Source organism: Neophocaena asiaeorientalis, unplaced genomic scaffold (assembly GCF_003031525.2).
Source record: "Neophocaena asiaeorientalis asiaeorientalis breed wild unplaced genomic scaffold, Neophocaena_asiaeorientalis_V1.1 scaffold762, whole genome shotgun sequence".
Taxonomy (NCBI): domain Eukaryota; kingdom Metazoa; phylum Chordata; class Mammalia; order Artiodactyla; family Phocoenidae; genus Neophocaena; species Neophocaena asiaeorientalis.
The window spans coordinates 123,115-139,174 of record NW_020175828.1 but is presented as its reverse complement, the minus strand read 5'-3'; the positions used below and the strand labels follow the sequence as shown (position 1 = coordinate 139,174).

Below are 16,060 nucleotides of genomic sequence, written 5' to 3'. Positions count from 1 at the left end.
GAGTGAACGGGAGACTTTCTCTCCAGCCGACTGGTTCTTTAGACGTAGATGTCAGAGTGACAGGTGTGGACACGGGGGCTGAGGGCACCGGTCCTTTGGGGGAAGCTGATGAAGGATGGGTTCCAGGTGACCCCCGCAAAGCGACTGGTGGTGGTACAGGTGTCGGGAATTTGTGCCGAACTGTGACTCCCGACAGCAACAGAGGGGAGGCCAGAGAGTGAGGTAAACTCACCTCTGATGCTGATGCCTGAGAGTCAGGCTGATAAGCCAAGTACGAGTAGTTTTCAGCATTTTTAAGTATTAAGGTAAGAATGCCACGGAAAACTGGGTTGTAAGGATGGAGGTGGGTCAGGGGAGACCGCTGCAAGAGGAGGTTGCGGGCGTTGTATGCAGGCAGAGATGCCCTCGATAAAGGGCAGCCAGCAGGGAAAATAAAGTTCCCAACATAACAGGAGAATCAATCATTAAAAAACGCCATTACTTCATAGCAAAAGGCTTAAAACCCAAATAAACAAGCAAATTAGATTGATAGAATTGTGGCCAACATGAGTCATATTTGTAAAGGGGAGTTGGATTAACTCATCTATTAAAAGATTTCCAGATTGGTTCATAAGCGAAGCCTATTTCTCTGCTGTATCTAAGAAACAGAGGGATCCTGAAAGTGGAAAATGGTGCACAAAAGTGTGTCAGGTGAAGTCAAATTAAAAAAGAATCGTTCTCAGACAAGGCAAAATTTGGGCCCCAGCGCATTCAGTGAGACAGAGGAAGGCCTCTTAACGTCAAAAGCGCCGCCAGGGACCAGGATACATCCTGCAGGGTGTGCCCCAAATAACAGAGCAGCCACACCCCCAGAGCCACAATTCAGGGAGGCACAGGAGACAGCCAAGTGAGGGAAAGTCTACTGTGGATTCACGTCTTGGAGCGAGAGGTCCTGGGCAGAGAATCAGCATGGACTTAGCGCCAACCACAAAGAGAAAGCCGTGCAGAGAGCCCGTGGCCGCAGCGGTGCGACAGCGGAAACGGGAAGCAGCGTCAGGTTCATCAGGAGAGGACGGCTGGGCACCAGCATCTCGGCACTGAGGAGCCGCTGCTCAGAGCAGGTCCGGTGGCTCCTTTCAGTGAGGCAGGGGCACGCTGCAGGGCACGCGCTTCTGAGACGTGTCCACCTTCAGAGCAGCAGCTAGCGTCCGGCTGGGAGCGTGTGACCGGGGCCCCGCCTGGGGCCGCCCGTCCAGGGCCGGGGAGCCTGGCAGGCGTCTCGATGCCGCGCTCCTGGGGTGCCCGTGCACACGTCCTGTCCCCCACTCACAGACCCCGTGTGGCGTTACCGCGTGACCGTGATGCTTTCTGTGGCCTAGTTTTAAGTGCTCTCCCGCCTCCGGTACGTCTTTCTCCTGTCCCTTGCGGTCGCGCGGTCGATGAGAGACCCTTAGGGTGAGGAAGGCGAGGTCACCGCTCCCTGATGCCGGGCGATTGCATCGTCTGGGTTTTGCCACAATAGGAGTACATCTCCGCCTACACAGAGGTGCTTGCCTTTTGGGGGGTCGAGTCCCGGGAGCGTGAAGGCAGGACCCTCATCGCTTTTGCCCAGGTGCGTCTCAAGACTGCTTCTGCCGTAGGGGTTGGCCCCCCTCCCATCAGCCAGTGTGGCCTCGTGGCCTCAGGACGTTCTCCTTGTTTCCTCCACCGCTGGGCTGTCTCGACTTGCTGGCCGGTTTGTGTCGTAAGCGGTCGGTCCTGTCCTCTGTCAGGCTGTTGGTGTCCGGCTCCCTCGCTTGCCGTCCGACGTCGGGGAGCTCGGCTCACTGCCCCCTGCTCACCAGCGCTCGGTCCCTCCGTGTGGTGTGACCTGCCTGCCCTCCGTGAGCAAGAGAAACAGGACTGGTTTGGGGGTGTCCCATCTGAGTGGACCTGGGAGACCACAGTTCTCAGTACAACACCAGTTGTCCAGCACGACGGTGACAGTTCCCTTTGAATGAGAACGTGATGGCTGAGAGTTGACCACGTGTGCAGATGCTGCTTGAAACTTGAGTTGTGCCTTACAGGACCGTATAATCGATGCCGGCCCCAAAGGAAACTATTCCCGGTTCATGAATCACAGCTGCCAGCCCAACTGTGAGACCCTCAAGTGGACAGTGAACGGCGACACGCGCGTGGGCCTGTTTGCCGTGTGTGACATTCCTGCAGGTACGGTGCCTCCGGGGCTCCCCATGGGGCTCCCAGCCGAGCGGGCAGGCGGAGGGGCCCTTGTCCGATGCTGTACGTGGCCGGACCGCCTGGCTCGGGGAGGGCGGGCGGCTGGCGATTTGGAAGTTGTGTTTTGTTTGGAACGTGCACCTTGCAGCGTGGAATCGAAAGCCGTGCGGGGACAGTACAGGTGCGCTGACAGGCGCAGGGCTCGCAGACCTGATGCAGGCTTCTTGGCAGGGTCGGGAGAAGGGCAGTGTCCCAGTGTGGCTTGTCTCCCTCACCCAGGGACAGAGCTGACCTTCAACTACAACCTCGACTGTCTGGGCAACGAGAAAACAGTCTGTCGGTGTGGGGCCTCCAACTGCAGCGGGTTCCTCGGGGACAGGCCCAAGGTGAGCGGTGACGGGAGCGGAGTCTGCCGGGCGGGGCGAGGACAGCAGGGGAGGCCAGGCGCGAGACTCGGTGGCTGCTTGCTGCGCTCGCGGGCCGTGGCTGCCCCTGCAGAGGCCACAGGGTGCTGGGGCTTCACGGCCTGGAGCTGGGAATCCAAAGTGAGAGCCTCCGTACGCGCCTGGCGGCACGTGGCGTTCTGCCTGCGTGTCTGTTTCCGTGTCTCCTTCCCTCTTTCACGAGGACGCCGGTTGGTTGTGCAGGGTTAGGGCCCGCTGCTTTACATCTGCAGCGACCCTACTTCCAAGCAAGGTCACATTTGAGGTTCTGGGAAGGACATGGCTTTGGGGCGGGGGTTGGGGGGGACACGGCTCCACCCAGCACACTTAGCCCCTTCCCGGGCCTGAAGCCTCTGGACGGCCGCAGGCATCCAGGCCCAGAGGTGGGATGTCTACAGCGGGCCTGCCGCTTCACCTGGCTTTCTTCATCTGTTCTCACAAGACGTGCCGCGTGGGGAAAGAGCCTGCCCTGGGCCGCATGCCCGCTGAGCGGCGCTGCGGCCGGCGGCCTGTGTTGTTTCCTACAGGCAGCAAACGGGAACAGGTCGGGCCCCTGCCTTTTCCCTGTCGGCTGCAGACCCCCACTCTTCTCCTGTGAGACCATCTTCAGGGGTCCCTGGCGCTCCCGACCTTGACCTTGGCCCTGGTGACCCCTCGGGACAGCTGGCCTCAGTGTGCGCAGTTCCCTTGAGCGAACTGCATTTATTTCTTCATTCTAGACCTCAGCATCCCTTTCCTCGGAGGAAAAGGGCAAAAAGACCAAGAAAAAAACCAGGAGGCGTCGAACGAAAGGCGAAGGCAAGAAGCCGTCTGAAGACGAGTGCTTCCGCTGCGGTGACGGCGGGCAGCTGGTGCTGTGCGACCGCAAGTCCTGCACCAAGGCCTACCACCTGCCCTGCCTGGGCCTGGGCAAGCGGCCCTTCGGTGGGTCCCCAGCCCGGGCAGCCGAGGCCAGACCACCCGGCGCAGCCCTTGGGGGCCGGCAGGGGCTGGGGGAAGGTGCCGGGAGGAGCTGCTTGGGAGCGAGGGGCCCCGCACCCCTGGGTCTCAGCTGGGAAGACGGGGAGGGGCTGGGGCTGGGGCTGGACTCTGCCCTTCAGAGAGGTGACGGGCTCCGGCGTGCACAGAGCGGCCGTGTCACCTCGGGAGGGAAGCCGAGAGGCCCTCACCCGGAGACAGAAGCGGCAAAGCTAGAAAAGGAGACGTCAGATGTGTTTGGCTGTGAAACAGAAACACTGTGGTGGCACGAGATGACGCAGCAGGGCCAGCAGGCGGCAGCAGAGAGGCTCACGGCGGGCGTGCCGGTCTCCCCAGACCGTACTAAGAGCCTTTGCAGGCGGACCCCAGAGGGATCGGGGCCCCCGAAACACTCGGCCCGGCTGCACACCCGTCGCCGGACAGCAGCCGGGGCGGCAGGGCCCCCGGTGCCGCTGGGCCATCTGGGCTCGGAGGTGGGGCCTGCTCGCCGCCCTCCGCCCCCAGGCCTCTGAGCACGAGCTTTAGCTTCTCTTTCCCTTTTGACACTTGCCTGGAAAGCGGTGTCTTGGTTTAGTTTGTGTTCATCTCACTAGCCTGAGGTTGTTTTGTGTGTTTTTTTTAGACTGAGTTTTAAAGTTAGTTTTCAACCATGGAAATGTTACAATGTTACAAGTTGCCATTCCTCTCTTCTGTCTGGTGATACTTTGTTTCGTTGCAGGGAAGTGGGAATGTCCTTGGCATCACTGTGACGTGTGTGGGAAACCTTCCACTTCATTTTGCCACTTTTGCCCCAATTCGTTTTGCAAGGAACACCAGGACGGGGCAGCCTTCAGCTCCACCCAGGACGGGCGGCCATACTGCGGCGAGCACGACTTGCGGGCAGAGCCGGCCGAGCAGCCCTGCCCGGAACCCAAGTCCAAGGGGAGGAGAAAGAAGAGGAGGTGCTGGCGGAGGGTCACGGAGGGCAAATAGCGCCAGGCCGGGGCGGGGTGAGATCGGGGGCCCCGCGTGACCGGCCCGCCCTGTGCGCAGAGGGCCGGAGGACGCTGCCCGCAGCCCCCGGGACGCACGCACAGGCCTCCTCGGGAGGGGGCGCCTCCCGTCACTGAGCCATCCCAGCAGCGCCCGCTGCGCCGCACTGACCGTCCGAGCCGCGTGGTTCCAGCCGCGAGGTGCGGACGCCCCAGGACAGACAAGCCTGACTACACAGCATTACAGCTACACTTGAATCTCAGAACGTCAAGGTGCCCTCCCGCTCTACTTCCCTAGGTTAAAGTTACGACGGAAAAGTAATTGGCATATGAAATGTTTTTATCTCCCCTGAGATGTATAGAGTAGTGTTTTCTCGGTGGATCACTCTTACCTCTTTTAAAATCTTGACAACGTCACCCAGCCTGCTTCCCCGTTGCCATCACTCAGGAGAGGAGACCAGGGTGGGGCCTGGGCAAGGACTCAAGACCCCGAGTGCCCTGGGAACCATGATTCTGCCCTTACGAAACAGCTGTATGATTTCTTTTCTGTGCTAATGTGAAGTTTTTCCTCAGAATGCTTCTTTCCCATCCTGGCGAGGAACCGGCCCCAGGACGGTGGCTAGTGTAGTGTTGTGGGATCTCCCCTGTCGTGTTTCTCTCCGTGGACTTGAACCGAGCGCTGCTGCCGCGTCGGCCTTTAAAGCACAGGCTCACGTGGGGCAGCCTCCCCGGAGGGTCTCATCACTTGGGGGAAGAGTTTGTACATTTTTTCGGGTGGCTTTTCTTTACCAGTTTCTGGCTTTTATTCTCAATATATTTTTGCTAAACTTGTTTCACAAATTACCACCGACTGAAATGCGTGTTTACTGATGCGTGTGTGACCCGCTGAGCTGTGACGCGGCCGCTTAGGGAAACGGTTTGCCCGGCGGCGTCTCGGTGACGGTCGCGCAGCAGGGCGCTGCTAGGTGCCCCTCCCACACACACCCCGGGACGTGGAGCTCGCGGGGGACGTGTGCGTCCAGGCACTCCTCCCGGGCGGAGGGAAGAGCGAGTTCAGGAGCATCGGCACCCCGAGTGACTGCATGCGCGCTGTGGGCCCGTTCCCGGGAAGCCTGAGCCGCGCTGGGCAGACGCCCTCGGCCAGGGCCCCTCGGAGGAGCGCTTGCCCTGGGACTCGGGCCGGCCTGCTGGGCGTGGGCACCCAGCCTTGGAACAGCCCGGCCGACACTGTCCCCTGGGAGATTTCCATGGACCGTTAGCCCCACGCAGGGAGAAGCTTCTGCGAAGCACAGCGTTCCCATGGACCCCGGGACGCTGGGAGCGCCCTGCCAGGAGCCCGTGTGCCTGCCTGTCTCCACTCGCGGTGGGAGGGAAGGGGGCGCTCAGCAGCAGGTGCTTTTCTCTAGCCTTTTCTTAAAATAACCTGAGGAGAACATCTCCTCTGCAGAAAAGTTTACACAACTGTTCTTGAAAACTGCCACGGAGGTCTCCTGTTCGTCTCTCTTACCGTTTTCGCCTCGGAGAATTGCAGGATATACCAACACTTGGACCCAAGTTCACTACTGCTCCGGGGTCCTGCGACGCGAGCTGTGGCGGGGGCGGTCTCGGCCAGGCCGGGACCCCTGGGGAAGCACCTGCTCCGGGTGTGAGGCGCCCGGGCCTCCCCAGGCACGGACTAGGAGAGTCGGCTGACCGAGGCCGTGCTGCTGGCCCTTCTCTGGTGACCCTGGGGCAAGTGACGTAGGACCAAAGGAAAAACAAGCCGTGTCCTCAGCTGGTGCTTCCACAGGCGGCTCGGTTCTCTCTGGAAACGCGCCTGCTCGGTGAGACGCAGGGGCCGTGGGGTATTTCAGTTCAGAACTCTTGTTTCTCTCAAATGGTCTTTTAAGCAAATACTGGATTGACGTAGATTCATGCTCCTTAGGCCCTGAACCTGGCGCCTGCGCGCTCTGGGGCTGGGCACGAGGGGCGCCGAGGCCTGGTGCCAGCACAGCGGCCGCGGGCGCAGCCCCGCCCTTCAGAGCCAGGGGCCTCGGTGTGGGCTGACGTCACTCACGCTTTCCTGCCGGTGAGGGGCTTCTGCCCAAGTCGGAGCGTCAGAATTGGTTTTACAGTGTACTTTGGGGAGCAGATTAACTTATTTTTGTATCTGACAGTAGTAAAAATTTTGTGTGATTTTTGAGTCACTTTGATATTACGTCCAAATTCTTTTATAACCTTTCTGAAGGAAATACTGGAAAACATTTTAGATATGGTTGCCCTCTTTCCAAAAACTGTTAAACTAATGAGCAAATAACACTAACTCTGAGAATCTCCAGAAAACCAGTTTATGGATCTGAGCACAAGGCATTGCAGGAGCAGTGGGGCTTGGTGGGGCCTTCCCGACGGGGCCGAGGCCTTTGCTCCGAGTCTGAGGGGAGCTTGCTTCGGGGGAGTCGGTCTTTCCTGAACGTCAGCTTCAGCCCTTCGTCGTTCATGTGAAGCAGAAACACAGTGAAAACCGCCCAAACACCTCAGGATCCCTCAGCATCAGGACCTGACCAGGACCCCTCGTGTGTCGCGTCGACGCCAGCGCGGGCCTCTGGACACGGGGGCGCTTCTCTCCGTGGGGGTCGTGGGCGCATGTCCAAAGCGGGCGATAAGCTGCGAGCACCACGGGGAGGCCGCCTGGCGCCCCCGCCCGGGGACCGTCCTCTGAGAATGCTCGGGACCCCCTGCCTCTCGCTCAGGTCTGCGCCCCGGCGCCTTCCCAGTGTTTCCCTTGACACACGAACTGCAGTGTGAGCGGCGCCATCTTCTAGAACTGCCGCATGTCCAGGAATAAGACAAGACAGGCCTGTTTTTACGAACGGTAACACACACACACGACTGTCAGTTGCCGAACTCTCGATCCTGTGAGACATGGAGCGTTTGATGAGTAAAGTGCTGTGTCCGCGGGCGTCGTGTCCACCGCACCCTGTTGAGATGTGAAATTAAACAGAAACCTCAACGTGCCTACTGGTGTCTCAGCGTCGCACGGAACGCGGCCAGGCTCCGCCTTTGGGGGGTGTACCAGGTGCTACCGCCAATTTTGACAGACTTAAAAAACTTGAAATTCACTTCTGGGGGAAGATACTGAAATGTAGATTTGAGAATTGCTGGTTGCGGGGAAATAGGATTTAAGGTCGGAAGTTGTGTTTGGAAGATTGTGTATGAGTATTTTTGTATTAAAAAATTTAAAGGCTTTTTTCTTTATGTGGAACTGCATTTTGAAGTTTGGGTCTCTCTTCCATTCCCCCAGTCCCTTTTCTTTCTTTCTTTTTTTTTGGTCGCGCTGTGCCGCATGCGGGATCTTACTTCCCCGACCAGGGACGGCACCTATGCCCCCTGCAGCGGAAGCACCAGGGGAGTCCCGCTGCCAGTCACTGAGTTGTCTGTCACTCTGGAGTGTCTGGCGCAGTCCCCTGACATCTGGGGAGGCCAGCGCGGCCTTGGAAGCACAGCAAGTATCGTAGACAGTGCGTGTCGTTCTGATTTGGGGAAAAGGCTTTTTTTCCTGTTATAATTTGGTTCCCCAACCCCCGTTAAAGGTGACAGAGTCGGCAGAGGAAGCCGCAGACCCTTCTCAGCCCCGGAGGTGGTTGAGCCGCAGGCCCCTCTGACGTGCTCCCCACGCCCGCGTCATCCAGGAGTGACCCCTGGGCTGACCCCAACGTCACCCACCCAGAGACGGGCTGGGGCCCCAGAGCAGAGAGGTCGAGCTGGCTGGAAACACAGCTCTGGTGCTTCTTCTTTAGAAAAGCTAAACTTTAATTAGGTAGTTTTTACAATGAAAACAGGTACCCAAGGACCGGTCTTAAATGCTCACAACGGTACAAAAGACAAATAGAAAACCTGTGGGTGGTGAGCGTGTCCTGGCATCCCCCATCCCTGGGCACTGGCGGCCGTCCCCGCCCCGTTCTCAGACACACCAGGCGCCACCTTTGGTCCCTCAGCCGCGCGGGCGGGGAGGGGGATGCACGAGCAAGAAAGGCCCTCTCTCGCGCTCAGCGGGACTGAAGAAAACACGAGAAAAGGCGGAAGCCTAACGGGCAGAGCTGGCGCCAAGATGAGGAAGTTACACCTCTCGGGGCTAAGTTTAGCATTCAGAACTGTAACACCGAATGCGGAGAAGTGTCTGAAGTCACACAAAAGGGACCCATGTTAAAATTTAGAAAGTCCAAAACACCCCAGAGAAACTGAATCCAGAGCTCAAGTGGGCTGGGCCTCGCTGGCACGGCGGCGGCCTAGGACGCGTTGGCCATGGGCTTGTACTTCTTGAAGCGCGTCCACTGGCCCGTGGCGTAGTTCATCTCGAAGACCGTGTCCACCAGCATGGTGGTGCTGCCCTGGCCGTCCGACTTGGGCAGGTCCTCTGTGTGCTCGCTCAGCTTGATCTGGATCACGTCGCCCTGCTCCTGGCACAGCTTCTCTGAGTCGGGGGCGATGGCCGGGGGCGTGGTGGGCGTCAGGGGCGAGGTGGGCGCCGCAGGTGTGGGCGCTGCAGGGCTGAGGCCGCTGTTGTACAGGGGCGCCCTCTGCTTGAACTGTGCCGGCAGCGCGGGGCTGGGGGCGCTGGGCTCCTCGGGGGGCCGGCTGGCCTGCAGGCTGGCTTCCCGGGCAGGCGGGGCTGCAAGCAGAGCGAGGCCTGGGGGGCGGCCGGCAGGGCCAGGGACCCCACCTCCGAGAGAAGTGCCTGGGCCCTCCTGCCCGCAGCTGGGGTGCGAGCCCCGGGCGGCGCCTCTGGGCACGGGGCACATGCCCCCGAGAGCCCCAGCCGGGAGCCAGAGGGCTCAGGCCTTCTGAGACCAGCAGGTAAGACGTCCAGGTGCTAGTGGGCTCCTGGGTGCTGGCGAGGGGACGGAGGGCTGCTTCCTGGAGCCCAGCAAGCCTACCTGACCCCCAGGCCCTCTCTGGCCACCCTCTCCCCGAGGCCAAGCTCCCCCGCCCCGGGCAGGCGACGCTGAGCCCGGGGAGCAAACGCCTCGGAGCAGAACCCACGGATCCCCCTCTACCTTTCCTTCCGCGCCTCCTTTCTCAAACTGTAGGGCTACGTGAGGACCCCGGACCCTGAGGCACTGCAACCTCAGCAGCCCGCCTCCCGCTCACACACTGGGCCTCACGCCTGGCACCGCACAAGGGGCGCTGCCTGTCTGGCCCCGTGAAGGGCAAAGCAGCTGAAACCCCTGGGTTTACTTCTCGAAGCTCGTGCTGGGCAGGAGGGTCTTCCGGCCCCGGCGGTACCAGCAGAGGTCCTGACACCCAAGGAAGCACCACGTGGGCGAGTCCTGGGAAGATGCTGCTCCCTGCCTGGTGGGTGCTGGCCGCTCTGGGTGCCCGCTCACCTGGCGGGGCCTCGGAGCTGGGGATGTAGGATGAGGCAGGGACCACACTGGGTGTAGCCGGCAGGTAGCTCGTGGACGGCAGTGCAGGCTCGTTGTTCAGAGACCCGAGTTTCTAGAAGACAGAGACCGTGGTTCCTCTCAAAAGCAGCCCGGGGGCTCAGCGTGAGCCTCTCCCAGTCCTGGATGGGGCCGGCTCCTCTGTGGGCCTCAGCGTCTCGGCCCAGCGTGAACCCGAACCTCCAGCCCCACAGGAGGGCCCCCACCCCCCGGAGCAGGACCGGGGGCACTGCTGTCCCCAGGGATGGAGACTGCTCCAGGCCAGGAGCCCCGTGCTCAGCAGTGCTGGGCCCCAAGCGTCCGGCCCTGCCGCCGCCCCCATCCTGGAGCGGCCTTGTTGGGAGGGCGCGGGGTGGGGCGAGGCTGTCCCTGTTTGGTTAGGGACCCTCCCAAACCAGCCATATTTGAGGTAAGAAGAAATTTTTTTTTTTAAACCACAAAAGCATATGAGAAAAGGAAGACACTCCTTTCAATAAAGTAAGAAAACACAGCTCTGCAATGAGAAGTTTCCCACCACCCAAAAATGACCGACGTGACACACGGCGCCTGGCTGCCCAGCCCCTCCAGGCAGGCCGCACCGGCAGCGAGGGGCCTCCCGCAAGGCCGCCCTACCACCCCTGCGGGACAGGGGACGCCGAGGAGCCCTGAGCGCGTGGCGCTGTCCAAACCTGGGCCCGCGGGCACGCCAGCGCCCCGCCGGCGCCACCTCTTCTGCGTGTGTCCACGTACATACGTGTGCATCCACGCGTGTGCTCCCACGGAACGTGCCTCCGCGGCTAACGCTGGGAATGGGGGCACGTGCTCCGGCCGCCCGCCGCCCTGCAGCCCTCACCTGTGTGGACACCAGGCCGGCCGCGTAGTCGGGGGTGGCGTTCTCCACGACCGTCTCTTCCTTGGCTGGCTTCTCCACCGCCTCCGCGTCTGCGGGCAGAGCACAGGCCTCAGCGCCCCGGGCGGCGGCCCTCCCGGCCCGAGGCGGCGGTGACTCTGAGGACAGGTCTGCCCCGCAGGCTCGCCCCTCTCCAGCCGGAGGCGGTCTCGGTCTCGGCAGACGAGAGACCAGGGCCTCCGCGGGCGGACAGGCCCCAATACGCACCCAGGGTCTTCCTCCTCCTCTTGGCCTCCCGGCCGGCCCCGACCATATCCAGCTCGGAGATGTCGAGGAGCTGCCGACACAGACAGAAGCCCACCCTTAGCCCCGCGGAAGGAGCGCGGCTGGTCCCGTGCGGGCGGGGCTGCCAGGGGACACGCCCACCTTCACGCCCCTCTCCTTCCGCAGGGGCGTCCTGGACGGCGGGATGGCAGTGCGGTTCCCCGCGGGGCTGAAGACGCTGGGGGCGGTGGGGCTTCGGAAGGGCGCCTGCTTCGGGATGCCTTTGAGCGGGGCTGCGGAGAGGATGGGCCGTCAGGGGGCCTCGCAGAGCGGCTACTCCGCCACCGCCGCGTATTCCGCTTGCCCGTCTCCGCCAGAGCCGCCCCTGCCGGCCTGCCAAGTGCTCCCCCGAAGTGCTGCGCCTCCGCGAGGGCAGGTGCCAGGGGCACCTCCCTGTGCCCCAAGCACCGGGGCATCGGGTCGGCCTGCCCACGCTGTGGCAACCAGCGACACCACAGCCAAACTGACGTCTCTGCCCAAGTTGCCAAACCGACAGAAACGCCACACCTGCACCCATCGACCGTAACACACCGAGTCCTTTATCACCACAGACAGGACTCTCAGCTTCCATTTCTTTCTTGCACCTCGGGGTTAACAGATGTGTTACAGGCTAGAGGCCCCACGCTGCAGCCAGAATCACCCTCCCTCTTCCCCTGGGCCCGGTCCCTCATCTCTCTCAAGGGGAAGGCACCTGACACATGAGGAACGGCTCCTTCTGAAGGGGGCCTGGCCCCTTCCCCAGGCATCCAGTGCCTCCCCATTCCTGCCACTGGGACCCGCCCCAGTGCTCAGTGAGCAGACACCAGGGCTGACTCACACCAAGATCATGTACGGCATCCCAGGCCCGGTGCACAGGTGGCCCCTTGGCACGGCCAATGGGACAGGGCAGGGAAGCAGGAAGCACCCCTGAACCACACCGTGGGCACGCTGGGTCGGGGCGCCCGGCCGGAGTGTGGAAAGGAAGGTGAGGGGAGCTTTGTCAGGGGGACTGGCACGTGGGGGGCAGGCAGGGACATTACAGTGAGGGCCCCATGTCAACCTGATGCACTTCCAGGGGCACCCGGGGCAACAGCGGGCCCTGAGGAGACGGGACCGGGCCCCCCCACCACCACAGTGCCGAGTCGGCCGACACCAAGACGGCAGCTCCCACCTGAGTGCTGTGGGCCCCGCAGGGAGGACCCCCACGAGCCCCCTCAGGCTCCTGTGGCAGCCTGGCTGCAGCTCTCACCGACCCACCTGCCCTGTCCGGTCGGCCCTGGGCCTGGGCAGCGTGGGGTGGGCAGGGAGCAAGAGGTGCGCTCCGGCCCCGAGGGAGGGACGAGGGCGCAGACCCGACGACACGACGGCGGCCCGGTCAGCCTCGAGCTTGCAGAGCCCTCGCCCCACGGAGAACCTGGGGCGGGCACGGGGCCGCAGGCGGCAGGACCTGGGGCGGAGGCGGCGGCCCATGCCCTCCACGGCCATAAGGATGAGCGAGAACCGAGACTGAGCGTCTCCCTCCAATCCCGGTCTTTCCTCATCTCAGGCGGAGCCTTCCGGACCCTCCGTCAGCGGAAGAGCCCCCCTCATTTCACACAACAGAGCCGGCAGCACCGCAGGGCCCGTGGCCCAGTCAGGTCAAAGTTCAACGACTGTGCTCCCGAGGAAGGGCGAGCCCTCCCCTCCGACCCCGCAGCGGCCCGGCCTTACTCGTGGTGTCCATCTTCCGCAGCAGCCCCCGGCCCTTGGCATGGAAGGGCACCCCCGCACTCCTCTTCAGCTGCTGGGCGGTCTCGGTGGCTGTAAGACAAGGTGGCCTGCGTCAGTGCCCACCGATGACAGCGCCTCCATCCGTGGGATTTACAAAGAAGGTCGAGTTGTAAGGACTGGAGCACAAATGCTAGCTTGTCTGCTTTCAAACTTACAACTATGCTTTCTGTGTAGGGCAGCGGTCCCCAACCTTTTTGGCAACAGGGACCGGTTTCGGTTTCGTGGAAGACAATTTTTCCTCGTACTGGGGTTGGCAGGGGATGGTTCAGGAGGTAACGCGAGTGGCGGGGAGCGGCGGATGAAGCTTCGCTCGCTCCTTTGCCCGCCGCTCACCTCCTGCTGCGTAGCCCGGCTCCTAACAGCCCGTGGTACCGGTCCGTGGCCCCGGGGTTGGGGACGCCTGGTGTAGAGAACTACACTTGCAGCAAGTAGGGCCCTGGAGGCTGCACCTCCCGGGGTGGGGTGCGGGAGGGGCCCCGATGAAGCCTCCTCACTGGTGGGTGGTCGCCTGGCACAACCTCACCCTTCCCTTCACAGAAGCATCAACGCGAGGCAGGAAACAAGCTCGGGGAGGGACGGAGCCCCACGCCCACCCGGCACCAGGTTCTGCCGTGGGGGGCTGGGGGCCCGGGCCGCGCACTGCCAGCTCCATGAAGCCACAGCGCAGGGCTGACCCCAGGACGCTGTCCATCCGGAACCGAGAGTCACGATGGCTGCTGTGTTTTATTGGGGTTCTTTGAAAACAGGGCATTTATACGGGTTATTAATACCAACACCATAGCCACTTGCAGTAAAAGTTCTGCTACCAGTCAAAGGAATCCATTTCCTGGCCTTTTTCCGAGCAAGTATCTTCCATGTACATTTTAGAAACCACTACTTTAAAAAACATGAATAAAATGACCAAACATCTTTAAAGTCAAATTGAGATCATCTGCAAGAATGTGGCAGGGCTACGGGAGTTAGGACCCAGCCTCTCCAATCTCTTCCAGGCTGCCTGTCTCATCACCTGTGTGACTCAGTTGGTACAGATTTCATTTTTGGAACAAAGATTACAAATATTTTAACCTGAAAATTCGGAAGTTTCTAAAGTAGATTTTTAGAACACACAGTTTAGCATAGCAATCAATAAATTTCTAATAAAAAAAAAACTACGTAGAACTCTTGTCTTTAAAAGACAGTTAAGTACCATAAAACCTAAAAAGAAATCTAAAAATAAAAACTACAGACATAGAACAAAAGCATGATTTGCTCGGCAGTCAGTTTTCCCAAATCTGCTGGACCTTCCAGGCTGGGCAAGGCAGCCCCCGCTGAGGAGGGTCCCGACGAGTCCCAGTGCCCCCTAGGCCAGGCGCACCCGCCCCACACCCGCGTGCCGACAGCGGGACTCACATTTCTGCAGGAGCTCGGCCCTCAGCGTGGCACTCTTCGGCTTCCTTTTCAACTGAAAATGTTTCACTGGGGGAGTGAGGGGCCCAGCGAGGGTCGTCAGGGCGTTTTTATTCAAGTACTGGCACTCCAGCGGGAGCATGGCCGACGCCTCACACTCGTTCACTGCTCGTTCGAGAACCAACACGTTAGGAGGTGTATTTCCCTTACACAGGCCCAATTTTCACCGCGAATATGAAAACGCACAGTTTCCTGTTTATAGCAGTGGAGCTTCTGCTTCGATCTCAAAACAGAAAACAAGTATCCACTGCCTGCCTGCCAAAGGCCACAGTCAAGGCCACCAACCTGGGCCAAAGGTCAAGGACAGGACAAGAGGGCTCAGCAGAATCCCCGTGGAGCTTTTTAAAGGCAGAAGCACCCAGGCCCCACCACAGATGTCCATCAGCTACGTTTGGAAGGGGCTCTGTGCACCCCTAGAGCAAGCACTGTAGGAAGGGGAAGCCCGTGGCCATCCTGGGTTCCCCCCTCAGTCCCCACGGCCCCCACAGATGGTTTCTCCTGGACCCTCTGAATCCTGGCCCTCAGAAGAAGCACCCAGGCACGTTCCCCACGTCTGTGGGTTTACCAGGCAGTTAGAGCTCGGGAGAAGGCCCTGGGTGGGGAGCAGACACCAGTGCCACCGCTGTTCTTCCTGCCCCCGGGAGGCACGCCCAGAAGCCCCTGGGTAGAAGACAGAGCAGGCCCCTCCCACCAGAGAGAGGACACCCAGGAGGGCGTGGACCTGTCTGGACCCTCATCCAGCTAATCACCAGGACAGAAACATCTTGGGTTTGCGTTCCAATGCTCTGGAAGCATCCATGTAGCTTGTGGGCAGTTACAAGACAAGCGAAAGCCTACAGAGTAAGAGCGATCATCTCGCAGTTAAGAAGAGGCACTGGCAACCACCCCTGGGGACGGCCAGGCCACCGCCCCTGCGGGACCGCAGGGGCACAGGTTCCATCTTTAAAGGGCTGCAGTTCCAATTCTCCAAACTAGGAGAGGAATTCAGGGGAGGAACAGACCTTCCCATCTTTATATGTTCTAAGTGGTTTTCAGTTCGTGTTCCAGACAAGTAAACTGCTGATATTTTCAACACACAGTTATGAGCATCTACTCCATGCCAGGGAATGTTCTAGGCTCTGAGTGGGCAGAGCCCGTGCCCTCATGGAGCTGAGTGCGGAGAGGGGTGCGTGAATGTGAAAGATAAAGCACGGACAGTGAGGAGGGAGCCTCTGGCTGCTCCTGTCAAAGACTGGCCAGAAGCCAGCCAGCAGCGCCCGGGGCAGGGGTGCACGGATACAGCCAGCACTACACAGCACGGCACGTGACACTCTCGAAGTCAAACTCATGTTACAAAAGAGGGTTTAAAGGACGACCCATCTCCCTCCACCCAGCGTAAAGCAAACACACCCAACCTACCCTTTTCTCTAAGTTCTCCTAAAATATCCTGAACGTTGGGATTCTGCTCTTCGAGGTCAAGGTTAAGAGATCCGGTGTCAGGAAAGGACTTCAGAATGTCGGCCACCATGAGAACCCAGGGGTCCGAGTCCAGGGTGGCGAGCTGGATGATCTCTGTGAGGGCACCCTTCATCTGCCGGGAGAGGAGAGATGGCAGTCCTTGTCGCCGACCCCACCCTGCCACCCCTGGCTCAGGCCTGCGGGGCGCACCTTTGCTCATTCAGACACGGGAAGGAGCCCCCTTCAAGCCCGCCGGAGCTTCTGCGC

The 16,060-nt window shown here is 60.6% G+C and overlaps 2 protein-coding genes and 1 non-coding gene across 5 annotated transcripts in view; 2 read left to right on the top strand and 1 right to left on the bottom strand.

Annotated features, from left to right (window-relative positions):
- NSD2 (nuclear receptor binding SET domain protein 2) overlaps nt 1–7,805 on the top strand; it is a 53,669-nt gene extending 45,864 nt beyond the window's left edge. For 2 of the 3 annotated variants that reach the window (XM_024732727.1, XM_024732729.1), the window contains 4 exons: nt 2,046–2,187; nt 2,476–2,582; nt 3,359–3,563; nt 4,425–7,805. In XM_024732727.1, the coding sequence (XP_024588495.1) occupies nt 2,046–2,187; nt 2,476–2,582; nt 3,359–3,563; nt 4,425–4,726 (756 nt within the window). In that variant the 3' untranslated portion in view covers nt 4,727–7,805. Of the gene's footprint in view, nt 1–2,045; nt 2,188–2,475; nt 2,583–3,358; nt 3,564–4,335 lie in introns of all 3 variants that reach the window. The other variant, XM_024732728.1, reaches the window with a different exon arrangement.
- On the top strand, nt 1,813–1,939 carry LOC112391400 (small Cajal body-specific RNA 23). The gene has a single exon (XR_003001484.1).
- Nucleotides 7,806–8,356: 551 nt separating the features above from the next.
- Nucleotides 8,357–16,060, bottom strand: part of NELFA (negative elongation factor complex member A) — a 23,110-nt gene continuing 15,406 nt past the window's right edge. The window contains exons 2-9 of the mRNA XM_024732740.1: nt 15,755–15,926; nt 14,300–14,461; nt 12,851–12,940; nt 11,264–11,394; nt 11,105–11,174; nt 10,841–10,929; nt 9,952–10,063; nt 8,357–9,236 (exon numbers count right to left, since the gene is read on the bottom strand). Of these exons, the coding sequence (XP_024588508.1) occupies nt 8,854–9,236; nt 9,952–10,063; nt 10,841–10,929; nt 11,105–11,174; nt 11,264–11,394; nt 12,851–12,940; nt 14,300–14,461; nt 15,755–15,926 (1,209 nt within the window). The 3' untranslated portion in view covers nt 8,357–8,853. The remainder of the gene's footprint in view (nt 9,237–9,951; nt 10,064–10,840; nt 10,930–11,104; nt 11,175–11,263; nt 11,395–12,850; nt 12,941–14,299; nt 14,462–15,754; nt 15,927–16,060) is intronic.